At 39.9% G+C, this 14967-nt stretch overlaps 2 protein-coding genes across 2 annotated transcripts in view; one reads left to right on the top strand and one right to left on the bottom strand.

Moving 5' to 3' along the window:
* The window catches only part of prdm6 (PR domain containing 6), a 114908-nt gene that overhangs the window by 54163 nt on the left and 45778 nt on the right, over nt 1-14967 (top strand). The gene's annotated exons all lie outside the window — the stretch shown is intronic.
* LOC140308986 (uncharacterized) lies at nt 506-14332 on the bottom strand. The gene is made up of 5 exons (XM_072386830.1): nt 14256-14332; nt 11930-11992; nt 8860-11582; nt 6229-6277; nt 506-3292 (listed from the first exon to the last, which is right to left on the bottom strand). The coding sequence occupies exons 2-5, from the start codon at nt 11955-11957 to the stop codon at nt 513-515; spliced, it is 5580 nt and encodes a 1859-aa protein (XP_072242931.1). The 5' UTR covers nt 11958-11992; nt 14256-14332; the 3' UTR covers nt 506-512.

Raw genomic sequence — 14967 nt, 5'->3', positions numbered from 1 at the left:
GTAGACGTTATTATAATGTGATGTAAACTGCTAATATTCTCCAAAGATGTTTGTCTGTTAAAAGAATTAAGTAATTAAGTAAATAATTGTAATATTTAACTAGGAGTAAAACAGCTGAAACAGAACTTCTAGAAAACAGAGGTGCTACAAATAATAATAATAAAAATAACAACAAAAAAAACGATTTATTTCATAAGGTGCAAATCCATTTGATGAGATTCACTGCAGTCTGAGACTATTTTCAATATTTCTTTAATATATTAGGTCATCTTCTGTTGTCATGGTAACTCATAACAAAATGAATGAATTACATGTTGAATAAAAGTTTTTTTTGTTGCCTTTTTTTGTATTTTGTAGGTTTTTTTTTAGAACATTGAACGTCTAGATAACAGCAGTTCTGTGTTGTTTCTGCAGACCAAGAAAAAAAGTGTTGTGTAATTTTAATGTAAAAGTGCTCAGAAGTGCACACCTGAGATCTTTCTGCTCTTTGAACTTCAGGTAAAGGAAACGTCTCATAAAACGGTGCAAGACTTCTCCTCTGAAGCTTTCTGTGCGTATTGTTCTATCCACTCAGTGACTTTGTCTTCGTGTTGGATCTGCAGCTCATTTATTTTTTCTTCTGCGTTCTCTTCAGAAAGATTCTCTTTGAGCTCATTCATCTCTTCTTCTTGTTTTTCCTGCAGTCTGTCAAAATCTCTCTTGTACGCTTTGTTCTGGAGGAGGTTTTTAAGCAGGAGCTCGTTCTTCTTCTGTTGCTTTTCCCTCATGTCCTCCATTTCCTTGTCATGTTTAGCCGTAAGAGCAGCAAAGTCTACAGAATATTTCTGTCTGAACTCGTTGAATTCTTCAGCTTGCTTTCTGGCCTCTTCTTCAGTTTTCCTCTTCATTTCCTCTACTTTTTTCTCATACTTGTTCTGTGCCTCTCTCCATTCTTTCTCCTCTTGTTCTCTTCTGATCAGATCTTCTTCTTTTCTCTTGCTTTCATATTCTCCTCTTTCCTGCTCATATTCTTCTCTGAGCTTTTGAAGCTGAGCTTTCTCCCCCTCTTTTCTCTTCTGTTCTTCTTCACGTCTTTTATCCCACCATTTTTTACGTTCTTTCTCCCAAGCCTCTTGTTCCTTTTTCATCTCCTCTCTGTGCACCATCAGATTTCTGTCAGCAGCCGTATTTTTGTCACATTCAGCTTTTATTTTCTTCTCCAGAGCTTCAAACTTTTGTTCCCATTGGTGCCGCAGTTGTTCTTCGTATGTTTTTCGATCCTTGTCCTCTTTTTCTCTCTTTTCCTCCTCTTTCTTCTTTTTCTCCTCTTCTTGGTTGATGTACTCCTCCTTTTGTATGAGTGATATGCGTTTTTCTGCTCTCTCTTGCTCAATTTTCTTCTTCTTTTCTTGAACTTCTTCATCACATTGTCTCTGCAGTTCTTCCTTCTCTCTTTGCATCTCTTCTTCCTTCTCTTCCAGGATCCTCTTCACTTCCTTTTGAATGGCTGCCTCAGCTTCTTGGAACATCGCTGTAGTGTAGCAGCTGCCACCGTTTTTCTTCCCCATAGAGTTCACTTTGTTCAGTAGTTCTGTGACTTGTGTGCGATTCTCTGGATCTTTGTTATTGAAGACTTGGTATCTTCCTCCACAGTCATCGAGCAGCTTTTTGACAAAGTCATCGCTGACTTCTTCCATGTAACTCTCCTTAGTTTGACCTTCAAGTTCATCTCCTCTGGTGAAAACAACAATGATGAAGTCTTCTGACTTCTTCCCAAAAAACTCTTTGATGAGCTCCACGGTTTGTTTTTCCTCTTGTGTGAAGCGACCGATCTGCACCACCAATAAGAAGACATGAGGTCCAGGAGCCAGTAGGCTGATGCATTTGACCAGCTCCTGCTTCACTTCATCATTGGACAGCTTCGTGTCGTATAAACCAGGCGTGTCGACCACAGCAACGGGACGCCCATTAATGACTCCTGTTTCTTTCTGGCAGACCGACGTCACTGACTCCATGCTGGTTTTTGAATGGAAGCATTTTTTGCTCAGAATGGTGTTTCCAGTTGCGCTCTTCCCACAGCCGGTCTTTCCGATCATGACCATCCTTAGAGGCTCTCTGACAAGGCTTCTACATTCTGCTGGTTTCTGTTTACTCTCTAGTTTTATAATCTTTTTTTGTCGTGGTTTTACGGTCATTTGTCTTGTGAAGCATCGAGATCCCATCTCGGTCATCTGTTCCACGGTCTGCAACAGGTCAGGGACCTGCTGCTTGTCTTTGATGTTGAAGATGATGTAACGTCCTCCGCAGCTCTGACAGAGCTCCTGGATGTTCTTGTTTTTTGTGACAAAGTCAACAACATCTGGATCAGTGGGATCTGACTCGACTGTGAACAGAATCATGGTGAAATCAGTGACTTTAGAGCTGAACGTGTCTTGGATGATCTCCATTTCTTTCTCATCTTCCTCACTGAAGGGCCCCACAGGTTGGACCAGGATAAAGGCGTGGACACCTTCAGGGCTCCAGAGGGACATACACCTATTTGAGTCCTTTTTTACTGCTTCTGGAGGTTTTCCATACAAGGCAGGCATCTCAATCAGGGACACCAATCGTCCATCCACCTCTCCCTCCTTGTTAACAGTCTCAGACTTCACATGCTCACTGTACCTGTGATTTCCCACGATGGCGTTGGCTGCTGAAGTCTTCCAGATTCCATGTCTCCCACACAGCACTAAGTTGAGAGGAGGTTTGAAGGTTACAGATGCTGTCATGGGGTTGGCACCTTGGGAAAAGTTCAGATGGCCTCTTTTGTTGTCACTCAGTACATTTTGCATGTTCTCGATGAGTTCTTGAAGATCACGGTCTGTCAGTATTTCCAAGTTGATTTTCTGCTGCCTTTTTCCACAGTCTTGGATGAGTTTCTCCACAGCTGAAGTCTTTCGCTCCTCAGTATGTGTCAGGATGACAACTGCATGTTTGAATGCATCTTGACCAAAGAAACTCAGGATGAACTTTAATTTGTTTCTGTCGTGTTCAGTGAAATCTGAAGGCTTCACTAAGAGCAGCAGAACATTTGGTCCTGGGGGGCAAAGAGCCACGCATTTCCTCATTTCATGTTTCACTTTGACATCAGGGAGACTGAAGACGTCTGATGTGTTCACTACTGTTAGATTTGTTTTCAAACTCATTCCTCGACAAACTGTAGAGTGTAGAGACAATTTGGAAAAAAGGGAATCTTTCTTCCCTGTGATGAAGTTGGTTAATATGGACTTTTTATTCTGACTCTTTCCCAACAACACAACGCGGAAGTCATATCCTGTAAGACAACAACAGAAAAGCAATTTTAGTAAAATTAGTTTTAATATTCTGTCTATATATGTCACAACATCATGCATAAAATTCAAGTTAATACACTTCTAATTTAAGCTCAATTGGCTGTAGATTTAATTAATTATCAGGTTGTTTCCTGCAACAAAATCAAACAACAGGGATTTAAAAGGTGACATATTGTGTAAAAGTCCCTTCTTCCTATTCCTGGGAGCATATATTAGGGTGTCTGAAGTCGCCAGCAAATGTAAGACTTCCCCTTTGTTTGAAAGTTTAACGAGACGTTCTTATTTTCATTTAAAAAGTATGTCACTCCTCAAACTGACTCCACCTCCTCTTCTAAGCCCCGCCCACTCACATCCACCCTGCTGAACGGATGATGCCAGCTTTGGTGGAAATGTTCTGCTGTCAGCTGTACTGAGGAGCATGCATCTTCCATCCAGCAGAAGCCTCAGAGGATATCAGAGCCCAGTGGATAAACTATATCTGAGGCTAATGTTCCAGCAGAGTTAGCTAAAGACTGTGAATGTGCAGCAAACACTTTTCATCCCACTCTTTTAACAACTTGGTCCAGTTCAACGCTGGACTGAAGAAACTGAGCCACAAAGAGGATCAGTTCCAGCTCTCAGAGCCTGAACTTCAGAGCAGGGAAATGGAAGCATCTGAGAAATAACTCCTCATGGTTTATTCATTGATTTATTTCTTCCTTTAGCAGCAGCTAACGCTAGCAGCTAACGCTAACAGCTTAGCTAATGAAGATGACGTACACCAACTTCTAAGGAGTTATTGCTGTTACTGTCTGAAAGGTGAACATTATTGTTCCCACATTACTTTGTTAGCTGAGGCTTTCTAGTTGATAAAATGGTGGAGTTTATAACTTGCTAAGTTTCCACCCTGAAAACAAAGTTTTAACAAAGAGGTGTTAAAACAGGTATTTTGACCAAAGTCTGTCTCATGTCTCAATAAGACCTCAGCAAATGGTGCCAAACTGTAAAAAAAAAACCATAATATGTCACCTTTAATAAATATGTGTCCATTCATCCAATAAAAGTAGATTTATTTCACTAACAGAGAAACTCATTTTTGTTCTTGTTCTCAGTACAATTTTATCTTCCTTATCTCTGTGATCTGATTCTTGCCATCAAACTGGAAACTCCTGATGTCAGACTCACCGTGTGGTCGTGATGTTGCCATAATGTCAGTTTGGTGAGATCTTATCACAGAGCAGCGAGATAAATCAGTCGTCTGTTGGATTGTTGGAAACACAAATATATCATTAGATTAAAATTGATATCAGAAAATGATCAAATTTCTTCATATACAGCAAATAAATCAGTGAAAATGCAAAATCTGCTTATTTTAATGAGTTTAACCATTATGCTACATCAAAGTGTACAAAGAGAGTAAGTTTATCATGTTTAGTAAGAAGAAGAATTCAAATAATAAGTAAGAGATGCTTATCTCTGGGAGGCATGCTGAGAGGAAACAATATTTTATCAAAGCTTGTGTCAAATGTCATTCAGGTCAATATTAAATAATGACTCAATTCTTAGAATAACATTCCATTGATATGAATAATTTGATAATTTTGATACACACAAATACACAGATTAGTTGATTCTGTTTGATAACTGAATGCATGTTTAAGTCAAAGATTTTCAGAAGATGAAAAATTATAATTTCAGGAGACTTTTATTGTCTTTTTCTCAGTATGTTTTTCTCTGGTGTTTAATTTGTTGTCAGTTCTTTACTTTCATTTCTTTGGAAGGAATGTGGTTTGACAGGATGGATCAGACAGCAGAGCTGATTCAATCTTTCATCAACTCTGGAAACTGGTTGGTCTGCATCTTCTGATTCAGCTGGAGTTCGCATTCCCCAACTTAAGCTAACTTTGAACGTAAGACACAGAAATGTAAAGAACTCTTCTTATTATCGATGATAAAAGGTCAAAATAAGTTTAAGAACGTAATCCTCTAAAACTTATCGTCCTTGGTTACGGTGGCTCCAACAGAGGAAAATGAAGAATTTGATAAATTTATCAGATTTAAATATTTCAGGTTTTCCACATCTATCAATGTTCTTATGTTGTTTTTTAAAGTTTGTTCTCTGTCAGTTATTTGTTTTTAAAGTCGATCTAAAGTCGAAAAAAGAAACTTTGATCGTGTAATTATAAGTGTAAATTAACCAGTTAACTATAATATAATTACAGAAGTGCACATGAAAGGCTGTGGGTAAGGAGTTCATTTCAAATTAAAATATTTAAAGCAGTCAGCACGATTCTAGTTTTTAAGCCACTAAACTATTATGTTTTCTATATGACTGAATGTAAATTTACATAAGGCATTACAACATTACAACATTTTAAAAGTGACTTATCAATCAAATAGTTACTTTCAGTGTTGAATTCTTAGTGCAGTAAACATTGTGTCTGTAACTTACTCTGATGATTAAAAGCTGTTCTTTTGTATCAGATCAACAGGCTGCACTCATCTCTCATCTGATGGTAAAAAATAACAAATGAATGCATTTAAAGATTTAGTCTTCTGTAGAGTCAAAACATTGGCAGCATTTACTTTCTGTTGCATTTACTCACCAGGTGGTCCTTTGTCTTAAAGTCTTCCTCGGTGCTTCTAACAGCAACTCAGCAGCAGACTGAATCAGCTCACCTGAGACCACCTTTTGTATCAGACTCAGGGTGGTGCCCTCATACGGGTATGACGACAATGATTGGTTGATTGTAGCCTTGCATTTAAATTCTCTGCATTCTTAATGTTCATTGGCAACTCAGCATAAAGACTCCTGCAGACAATATTTATATAACCTGACAGGAAAGACGAGGTAAGTCAGCCGTTGGTTAGTGTAGTGTTAGGGTGGGGATGTGTTTAATGTAGTTAGGAGTAATTATTGGGCTCCCCATTGTCTTACTTGTCCCACTGACATGACTTATCAGGGCTCTCATCACTGTTAGAGTTGACTGTTTGCATACGTGCACAAGGGTGCATTTCAAATGACTCTGTTAGGCCACATTTAGATAAGACTTGCTGTGCCTGGAGGCAGGGGAGGGCGGGGTGGTGACAGGAGACGACTGACACTGCAAGTAACTTAACTTTGAGGTTTCTATTCCCTCTATGTTCATGTTTATAACAGCAAAGGTAAAGAGGAATGTACGCAATATTCAAGCTGTAATTCCTCATTTATGCCTGTCTAATGGCCACTAACTTTTGCCAGTAAAGTGTAGTTTATATCCTCTCTGAAAGGAAAGAAACATCCCCGTCTCTAGGTTCTGTAAAATTTTATAATATATTAAATAGTATTTAAATAGAACCACCTGGTTATTGGTGTTTTTAAAGCAGCCGGTGTGTCCAAACCTCTGCTTGGTTCTGTATCTTAAGTAGGCTGTGGGAAAAAAAATAAAAATACCACATTCTGTATTATTCGGTATTCGTTTGATTTTTATTCGGCTTCGGCCACAAATTTTCTATTCGGTGCATCCCTAATATAAATGATGAAAGTCCTTTTGTATCAGACGTGTGGACGCTTTAATGTCAGTTGTTGGTCATAAAAAGCCTGTCAGGTTGACGGTTTAGACCACGGTTTATATCCCGGGTTCATTTAGTTTATCTTGGTAGCAGACTGCCTAAATATTATAATCGGGGTGGGAACGTTGTAATTTGATTGACTTACTTTCTTAGCGTCAGAATTGATTATCCATTCAAAGTTCCTTTCAGACGTGTGAATTGCAACATTCATACGTCTGAAGTTATGCTCATTCGTGAGCAGAACTAGCTCATCATGATGGATATATTACGTTAAAGTAATTTAGTAGATGCTTTTTTCCAAAGAAACTTAGAAGTGTGGAACACACCAGGAGGTTCAGTCAGTTCCCCAAAGACACTTCAACGTATACTCAGATGGGCTCAAACCAGCAATCATTGCATTGAAGTCTGGGAGCTCTACCTCGTGAGCTACAGCCACACTCAGTTTTTTATGACTCATCAAAATGTTGATGGTTTATCCACAGAATAAAAAAGCATTTGTCAGAGTATATCTGGAGCTGTTGTACTCGCCTCAGTGGAAGAAGTGTTTGTGTTAGTAGTTAAACTGGTTTGTTTTTTTTACATTCAGGTATGAGGAAATTTTGCCTTAGTAACGATAGATATCAATCTAATCTCAGTGTCAGCCTTTGTCAAAGTTCACGCTCCTGCGTCTGTATTATCATCGATCTTCTGACAGACTTAGTAAATCTACGCTTTAACCTGTGTTGAGCATCTGGTTTGTAATCAGATTTTTAGGTTTTGGTATGTATTTATATCTGAATTTTATTTTGCCATTTTTCTAAGAAACCATGTGGAGCCCCTGCAGAAAAATCTCTTATTCATATTCAATTCAATTAAATTCAAATTCAATAATACTTTATTAGTTGCTGCAGAATTAGTTATTATTAAAGATATTCCATTGTTATAGAAATATTACCAAATTAAACATAAATCAGTTGACAAACATGTAGAAAGTTGAAGTGTAGCAGAGAGGAAGGTGTGGTAGAAATCTTCAGAGGTCTCTATCGGTGGGTTGGGGTGTTGTTTTTGTAGCTTAGCAATAACTTAGCTGATGATGTCACACACAGCGTCAGCAGGTAACTCAGGTGAACTCTCAGTAGATAACATGGACAGAAACTCAGAGCCAGCAGTTCAACATCTGGGGGTGCAGAGACGCTCCTTCTCAGTGACACGTCCAGGATTACAGCATCTGTTGTTAACCAGCTCTGTGATCCTCCTTTACTGTTACCGCTCTGTCTGCAGTCTCTGTCTTACAGCTGAGCAGAGATATAGAGTGGGGAGTCTCCCACATGAGTTTTGGTGATTCTTTTTGGTGCGTTTTTCTGGCATCTCTTCATTAAAGCTCAGATCTGTGGAGTGTGCAGCTTACAGTAGTCCTTTGGACAGATGCAGCTCTCCTCTGAGGAGCTTTCCAGCTCCTTCAGGGTTATCTTTGGTCTCTTTTTTGCCTCTCAGTCTCAGTTTTGGTTCTCTCTCTGGTCAGGTTTGTAGGGGCGCTATATTCTTTCCATTTTGTGCTGTTGGATTGAATGGAGCTCTGTGGGATTTTCTGATTTCTTTTAAAAACCAACCCTGATTTGAACTTCTCCACAACTTTCTCTGACCTGTTTAGAGAGCTCCTTGGTCTTCATGCATGGTGGTGCCTCTTTATTCCTGGTGGGGCCTTTCAGAGCAGGTGTACATATACTGAGATGACATGACACTAAATTTCACACAGGTGCTTTTTTTTTTTACATAGAATAAAGTAGGAGTTTGCTGCTTCATTTATAAAAAAACAAAAACAAAAAAAACAATTCATTTTCAGTGCATTAAAGATTGAAAAAAACAAAACAAATGTTGCATTAAAGTTGATATTTTTTTTATCATATATTATATCGTATCATTTCGAGTTAAAACCAGAAACTTTGTTTGCAAATGCATCTGAATGCTTTTCAGATGAAATGAGAAACGTTCATAAAATGCAACAGGATTTGTTGTCTGAGGCTTTCATCACGTGCACCTGTATCCATTCGGTTATCTCGTCCTGGTGTTGATTCTTCAGTTCATCCATCTGATTTTTATTGTTGGGTTTAAACTTCAGCTCATTCATTTCTTTTTCTTGCCTTCTTCTCAGCTCATCAAAGTCTTTCTCGTACATCTTGTTCGTGCACAGCCGTTTGACCATGAAGTCTTTAGTTTGTTTGTGCTTTTGCCTCATGTCCTCCACTTCCTTTTGATGCTTGCCCACCAGAACTGTGAGGTCCGTTTTGTACCTGTTTCTAAATTCATTGAACTGTTCAGCTTGCTTTCGGGCCTCTTCTTCATTTTTCCTCTGCATGGTCTCCACTCGCCTCATAAAGTTTTCTTCTAAGTCTTTCCATTCTTTTTCCTCCTGCTCTCTCCTGTTTCGGTCTTCCACTCTCCTTCTGTATTCGTACTCGTTTCTGTCCCGGTCGTACTCTTCTCTGAGTTTTCTCAGTCGTGCACGTTCCTCCTCTTGTCTCTGCACATCTTCCCGACGCTGTTTCTCCCACCATTCTCTTCGTTCTCTCTCCCAAGCGTCTCGTTCTTTTTGGATTTCCTCTCTGCTCTGCATCAACTTCCTCTCAATCAATTTATTTTCTGATGGAGATTTAAGGTTCTTCACTTTTTCTTCCCACTGCTTTCGCTCAGTTTCCTCTTCAGCTTTCCTCTCCCTTTGCTCTTGTGCTCTTTTCCTCTCAGTCATTTTCCTCCTCTCCTCCTCTCTGTTGAGACGTTCCTCCTTTTCTTTCAGGGATTTCTCTCTTTTTGCTCTTTCTTCTTCAATTTTTTGCATTTTGATTTGAAGTTTTTCTTCATAATCTCTTTCAGCTTCCCTCTTCAGTTTCTGTAACTCTTCATCTTTCTTCTTCATTATCCTCTTCATCTCCTTTTGAATGGCTGCTTCCGCGTCTTCAAACATCCCCGAGGTGTAGTAGCCACCACCATTTTTTTTCACCATTTTCTCAACCTTTTCCAGCAGCTCTTTGACTTGAGACTGATTTTTGTTATCAGTGTTATCGAAGACTTGGTATCTCCCTTTACATTTAGCAATCATATTTTTGACAAAGCCGTCACTGTCTTCCTCAATGTAACTGTCAATGTTCTGATTTCCGAGAGCATCTCCTCTGGTGAAAATAATGACGAGGAAATCCTCTGATTTCTTTCCAAAGAACTTCTTCATCAGCTCCACAGATTGTTTCTCTTCCGTTGTAAAGCGACCGATCTGAATCACAAGTAGGAAGACGTGAGGTCCAGGAGCCAACATGCTGATGCACTTCATGAGCTCCTGTTGAACTTCCTCGTTGCACAGAGTGGTGTCGAACAAGCCGGGTGTGTCCACCACCGTGATGAGCCGCCCATCAATGCATCCCTCCTCCTTCTCGCACAGCTTGGTCACAGACTTTAAGCTGGCTTTTGAACTGAAGCAGTCTCTGCCCAGGATAGTGTTTGCAGTGGCACTTTTCCCGCTGCCAGTCTTCCCGATCAACACCATCCTGAGACTCTCCTGGCTCGTTTTTTGGTAATCTGGTATCTTCAGTTCATTTTTACGTCTTAAAATGTTACTTTTCGGAGGCTTTGCTATCATTTCCTTTGTGAAGCCTTTGGATCCTCCAGCCCACATCTCATCCACAGCCTCCAGTAACTGATGGATCTGCTGGCTGTCATTAATGTTGAACACAACATATCGACCATTAAACCTCTGACAGAGCTTTTGGATCTCGTGGTCTGTCTGTACAAAGTGCACAGCATGATGATGTGTTTCTGGGTCTGACTCCACACTAAAAAGAATCATGATGAGGTCACTCACTTGAGAGCCAAATGAATTTTTGATGATTTCTAGCTCTTCCTTGTCTTCATTAGTGGGAGGATCCAAAGGTAGGACCAGGATGAAGGCGTGAACGCCCTCTGGATCGCAGGCGGAGACACACTTGAATGATTCCTTCATCGCCACCTCTTGAGGTTTCCCATACAAAGCAGGCAGCTCCACCACAGAAACCCTCCGCCCGGACACCTCTGCTTTATACTTCACACATTCTGACGAGTCAGCAGGCAGGTCAGATATGGTTTGTCCCAGAATGGCGTTAACTGCTGAAGTTTTGCCAACTTTGAATCTCCCACACAACACCAGGTTCAGAGGAGGTTTCGATTCTGCACGTACAGATGCGTCCCTGGGATCCTCCCTTTCTGTGTAGCTTAGATATCGTCCCCTGTTGTCGATCACTATTTTATTCATCTTTTCCATCAGTGCTTCAAGATCACTGTCAGGGTTCTGTTTCGTGTCCAAGTAAAGTCGGTGCTCCTTTAGCCTGCAGTCCTGGATGATGTGAGCCACAGCTGGATTACTTCTCTCATCATCCTGTGTTACAACAACTATTGAGTACTTAAACGCATCCTCACCAAACAAACTCAGGATAAAGTTTAGTCTTTTTCTATTGTCCTCAGTGAAGTCAGAGGGCTTCACTGACAGCAGCAGAACGTTTGGTCCGGGCTGGGACAGCATCACACATCTCTTCATTTCATGTCTCAGTTTATCTGCAGGCAGACTGAAGACGTCCGGCGTTTTTACTACTTTAACAGGTATTTTCTTCCACACTCCTTCAGCCTCAGGTAGATGTTTCTTTTTTAGAAAAGAATAATCCTTTTTTCCAGTTATGAGGTTACTTAGAGATGTCTTATCATTTTGATTGTTTCCAAACAGCACTATTCTGAGTCCAGATGCTGCGGGGGAAATCAAACAGCGTTAGCATTTACCATCGCTATCATTCCAGTTACATCATTACCACTTTTGTCTTTGCTTTGCCCTTGGCTGGCCATAGGATACATCCAGGATTTAGCTTTGTTTTCACATGTTCAGTCCAACTTTATCACAGTGATGCCCACTTATTCTTTTAAGTGACGTCGTCACTTAGGTCGTTGGTCAAAAAGTTTTACAAACTATAGCTTGAATGAACTCCACTGCAGGTACATGGCTTTATACTATGAAAAGTATTTGTGTAGTTCAGGTGTCTAAGAGTTTTGTTGTCCGTTGTGTTTCAACATCTGACAAACATTTAAAGTTTACTCACCATGTGCTGCTCTCGCTCTCACTGCCATATTTACAGCTCATCAGAAGCTTCAGCTGTTGGAGTCTGTTAAATGAAACACAACACAACTAAATAAGAACAAACCAAAGATGTGATGCATGAAAACACTTTTATTTTCTACATTAACAGTGCGTCCTGCTCTGGATTGTTTAGATTTTCCTTTTAACTTTCATCTTCAGAAATTTACGTGTACTTTAAATCCACTCAGTTCTGTGTAGTTTTTGTTATTTGTGGTATTTTGATCACAGGCTTATTGATTTATTAAGATAAATTCTGATGTAGTTTAGAAGATGCATTAATAATGCTGTGTTCACGATAATATTAAGTCAGGATTTATACAACAGCAAGAAAAACAAAAATAAATGAAAACACATTTTGAATGATAATCATAAACAGATCACAGTCATCACTTTTACTTCCTGTTTATGTGTCATCGTATCATAAATCCTTCTTTACAATTTCCTACTTAAATCTAGTTTTGTAACCGGAAAGATGTACATGTTTTCAGATAAATCTACATATTTACAGATAAATCTACACACGTGTAAACAGTGGGTGAAAGCATCTGCTCAGAGCTCTTCCTCTTTCTTATGCCTCTTTTTAAACATTGCTTCAGTTCATCACTCAGTGTGAGGTGTAAAAACCTTTTACAGTCATACAGACACAGAGAGATAATTGTGTTTTCAGCATTACTCAGGGCTTAAATATCAGCATTAAGTCACTGAATTTCACATTATCTTGCATGTGTTAATTTATAATTCAGGAAATTCACCACACATTTACAAAGACACCATTTGATCATTTTCAGCCAACATAGTCTAATGCACAGAAACGCTGCATGAAGACAAAAATCTGTCGTAGCAGGTCCTAACCTCACACTCTGTAGTCGGCTGCAGCATCTCATCGTAACACACGCAGATTTGATTGATATGAACACAGACAAAAGTCTGGTGCACAGCAGACTGTGTATGCCTGGAGGCTCCATGTTTTACACAGAGTGCGAACCAGGCTGTCCTATGAAAACTCAGCTGTGTTGTCAAGCTAAAGGTAAGCAGGTGCAGGTGAGGTTGGAGACAGATTGTCTCCTGTTGCAGAAGATGAGATACTGTACGACAGGGCTTTTCAAACTTTGTGTGTGTGTGTGTGTACCACTATTTGTAATCAAGCACACAGTCCTACCTGAATTTCCCGCACCTCTTAATAGGCCTACTGGCAGGGGTAAAAGTAATTTACATTAAATCAAATCCCCATAGCAACCGCTGTGTTTCGGAAGTAGCCGCGCATGCAAACTCACGTACTGCTGAGTGAACCCTCCGGTAGTTGGCTCATAGGCAGTTTCTTTTCCGAGCAGTTCTGTATCGTTAAAATTGAACAATAATAACACGAAACACAACTGCTTATTCTCCTACTGATTTTAATTGGAACATTTTGGAACGAATGTGATCCACGTTTCAAAGGCTAGGGCAGAGGAGACCGAGGGGAGGGGGAGAGGAGCAGGGTAAGGGCCTCGAGAAGAGAGGAAGCTGCCCGGCGATAAGTTGTATATATAATATATAAAAAGAATCCAGTGTGAAACATGTTAGGTTGGAGTTCCCCCCGAACTTTGTAATATGAATTTGAGATTCTGTGATGATGAGTCCTCTCAGAAATGTGGGGAAATTCACAGTGAAGGAGGCGTTTACCACAGCCTTCACAAATAAGTGACAGACACAGCAGATATGCAGCAGGGTCTGAACAATAAAACAGAACAAATTAATCTTCTGCTGTCAGACAACAGGTCGTTCAGGCGATGGCCCATTTGCCCTGTAGAGAGGGGAGGTGCTTGTCCCTTTATGGCCCATTTTCACTAAAGTCTCAGGCTCAGTGCACACACACACACACACACACACACGCATTCTGTGAACGTGCAGTTTTTGTGATCACATATAATTCAGTTTATAAACTGAGCTTAAATGTAAAACTAAAATATAATGTAGAAACCAGTCACAATAAATGGATAAAAGTGAGACTGCGCTTAATGTAATGCAAGTTTAAAAAAGTGCCAACTGCTAAAGCTTTTTCACGGCAGGATGTTGACACACTGAGCTTTCTACTCATTCTGCTAATGTAGTGTGGAGCTGATCTATTGTTGTTGATAAGAACTTCATCTTAAATTGATCAAAAGGACATAAATTAGTTTTTAAAAGCCAGGAGTGAACAGAAGACGAGTGAATAAATTAAATGATTAGTATAATTAATGGAGTTACAGTCGCACACTACGTATACACAGATATTCTCTGTTATTATTCTTTTTCTTGGTTGTACTTACCAGATTCTCAGGGTTTCACTGCTTCCAGATCAAGTTGCAGCTTGGAACTGCCATCCGGTCAACCAGGATCTCTTTCTCTTGGTGTCAGTAAATGGGTGTGTCACATTCACTGATCTGAGTCTTAGCCAAAATAGGCTGAATGTTTTTATTATGCGAGCGTTATGCAACACTGATATTTCTGTGGTTTATGCTGACAGAGATAAGGTGGGATCCTTTTAGAGTATGAACTGAAAGATGAACCTTTGTCCTAAGTACGGAAACACAATAATCCTAATTAAAACTTGACTCTGATGGATTTGGAGCCTGAAGCCAAGGCTGGTTTCTATGTGAACTCTTCTGAAACGTTTTTCCCTGTAACATCCACATGAATGTGACCCGAGGTTTCCCACCTCGCCTGTCGCTGGTTTAGTTCAACTTTAGGGCCTTAATTTGGACGTCTCACAAAAACACGACTCACCCTTCAAAGCTTATAGTTCTCTTGGCAGGAATAGGCGTTTTAGTGCATGTGGTTTGTCCTTGAGGCTCGGAAAGATAAAACCTGCTCAACCAGAAAGCACCAGGATAAGTTAGTGAGCGAGAGCGAGCAGAATGTTTCCTTGATGAGAAATTTAAAGGTCAACAACTGCATTTCTAAAACAGTGTAAAGAAAAAAAGCTCCAAAGACTTTCAGGCGTTCTCTCTTCAGTTATTAGTTGTTTATGAAGACAGACAA

The sequence above is a fragment of the Leuresthes tenuis genome, unplaced genomic scaffold (assembly GCF_036924035.1).
Source record: "Leuresthes tenuis unplaced genomic scaffold, fLeuTen1.0.hap1 SCAF_6, whole genome shotgun sequence".
NCBI lineage: Eukaryota > Metazoa > Chordata > Actinopteri > Atheriniformes > Atherinopsidae > Leuresthes > Leuresthes tenuis.
Note: the sequence above shows the minus strand (reverse complement) of the source record. Positions and strands in the feature narration are given on the sequence as shown.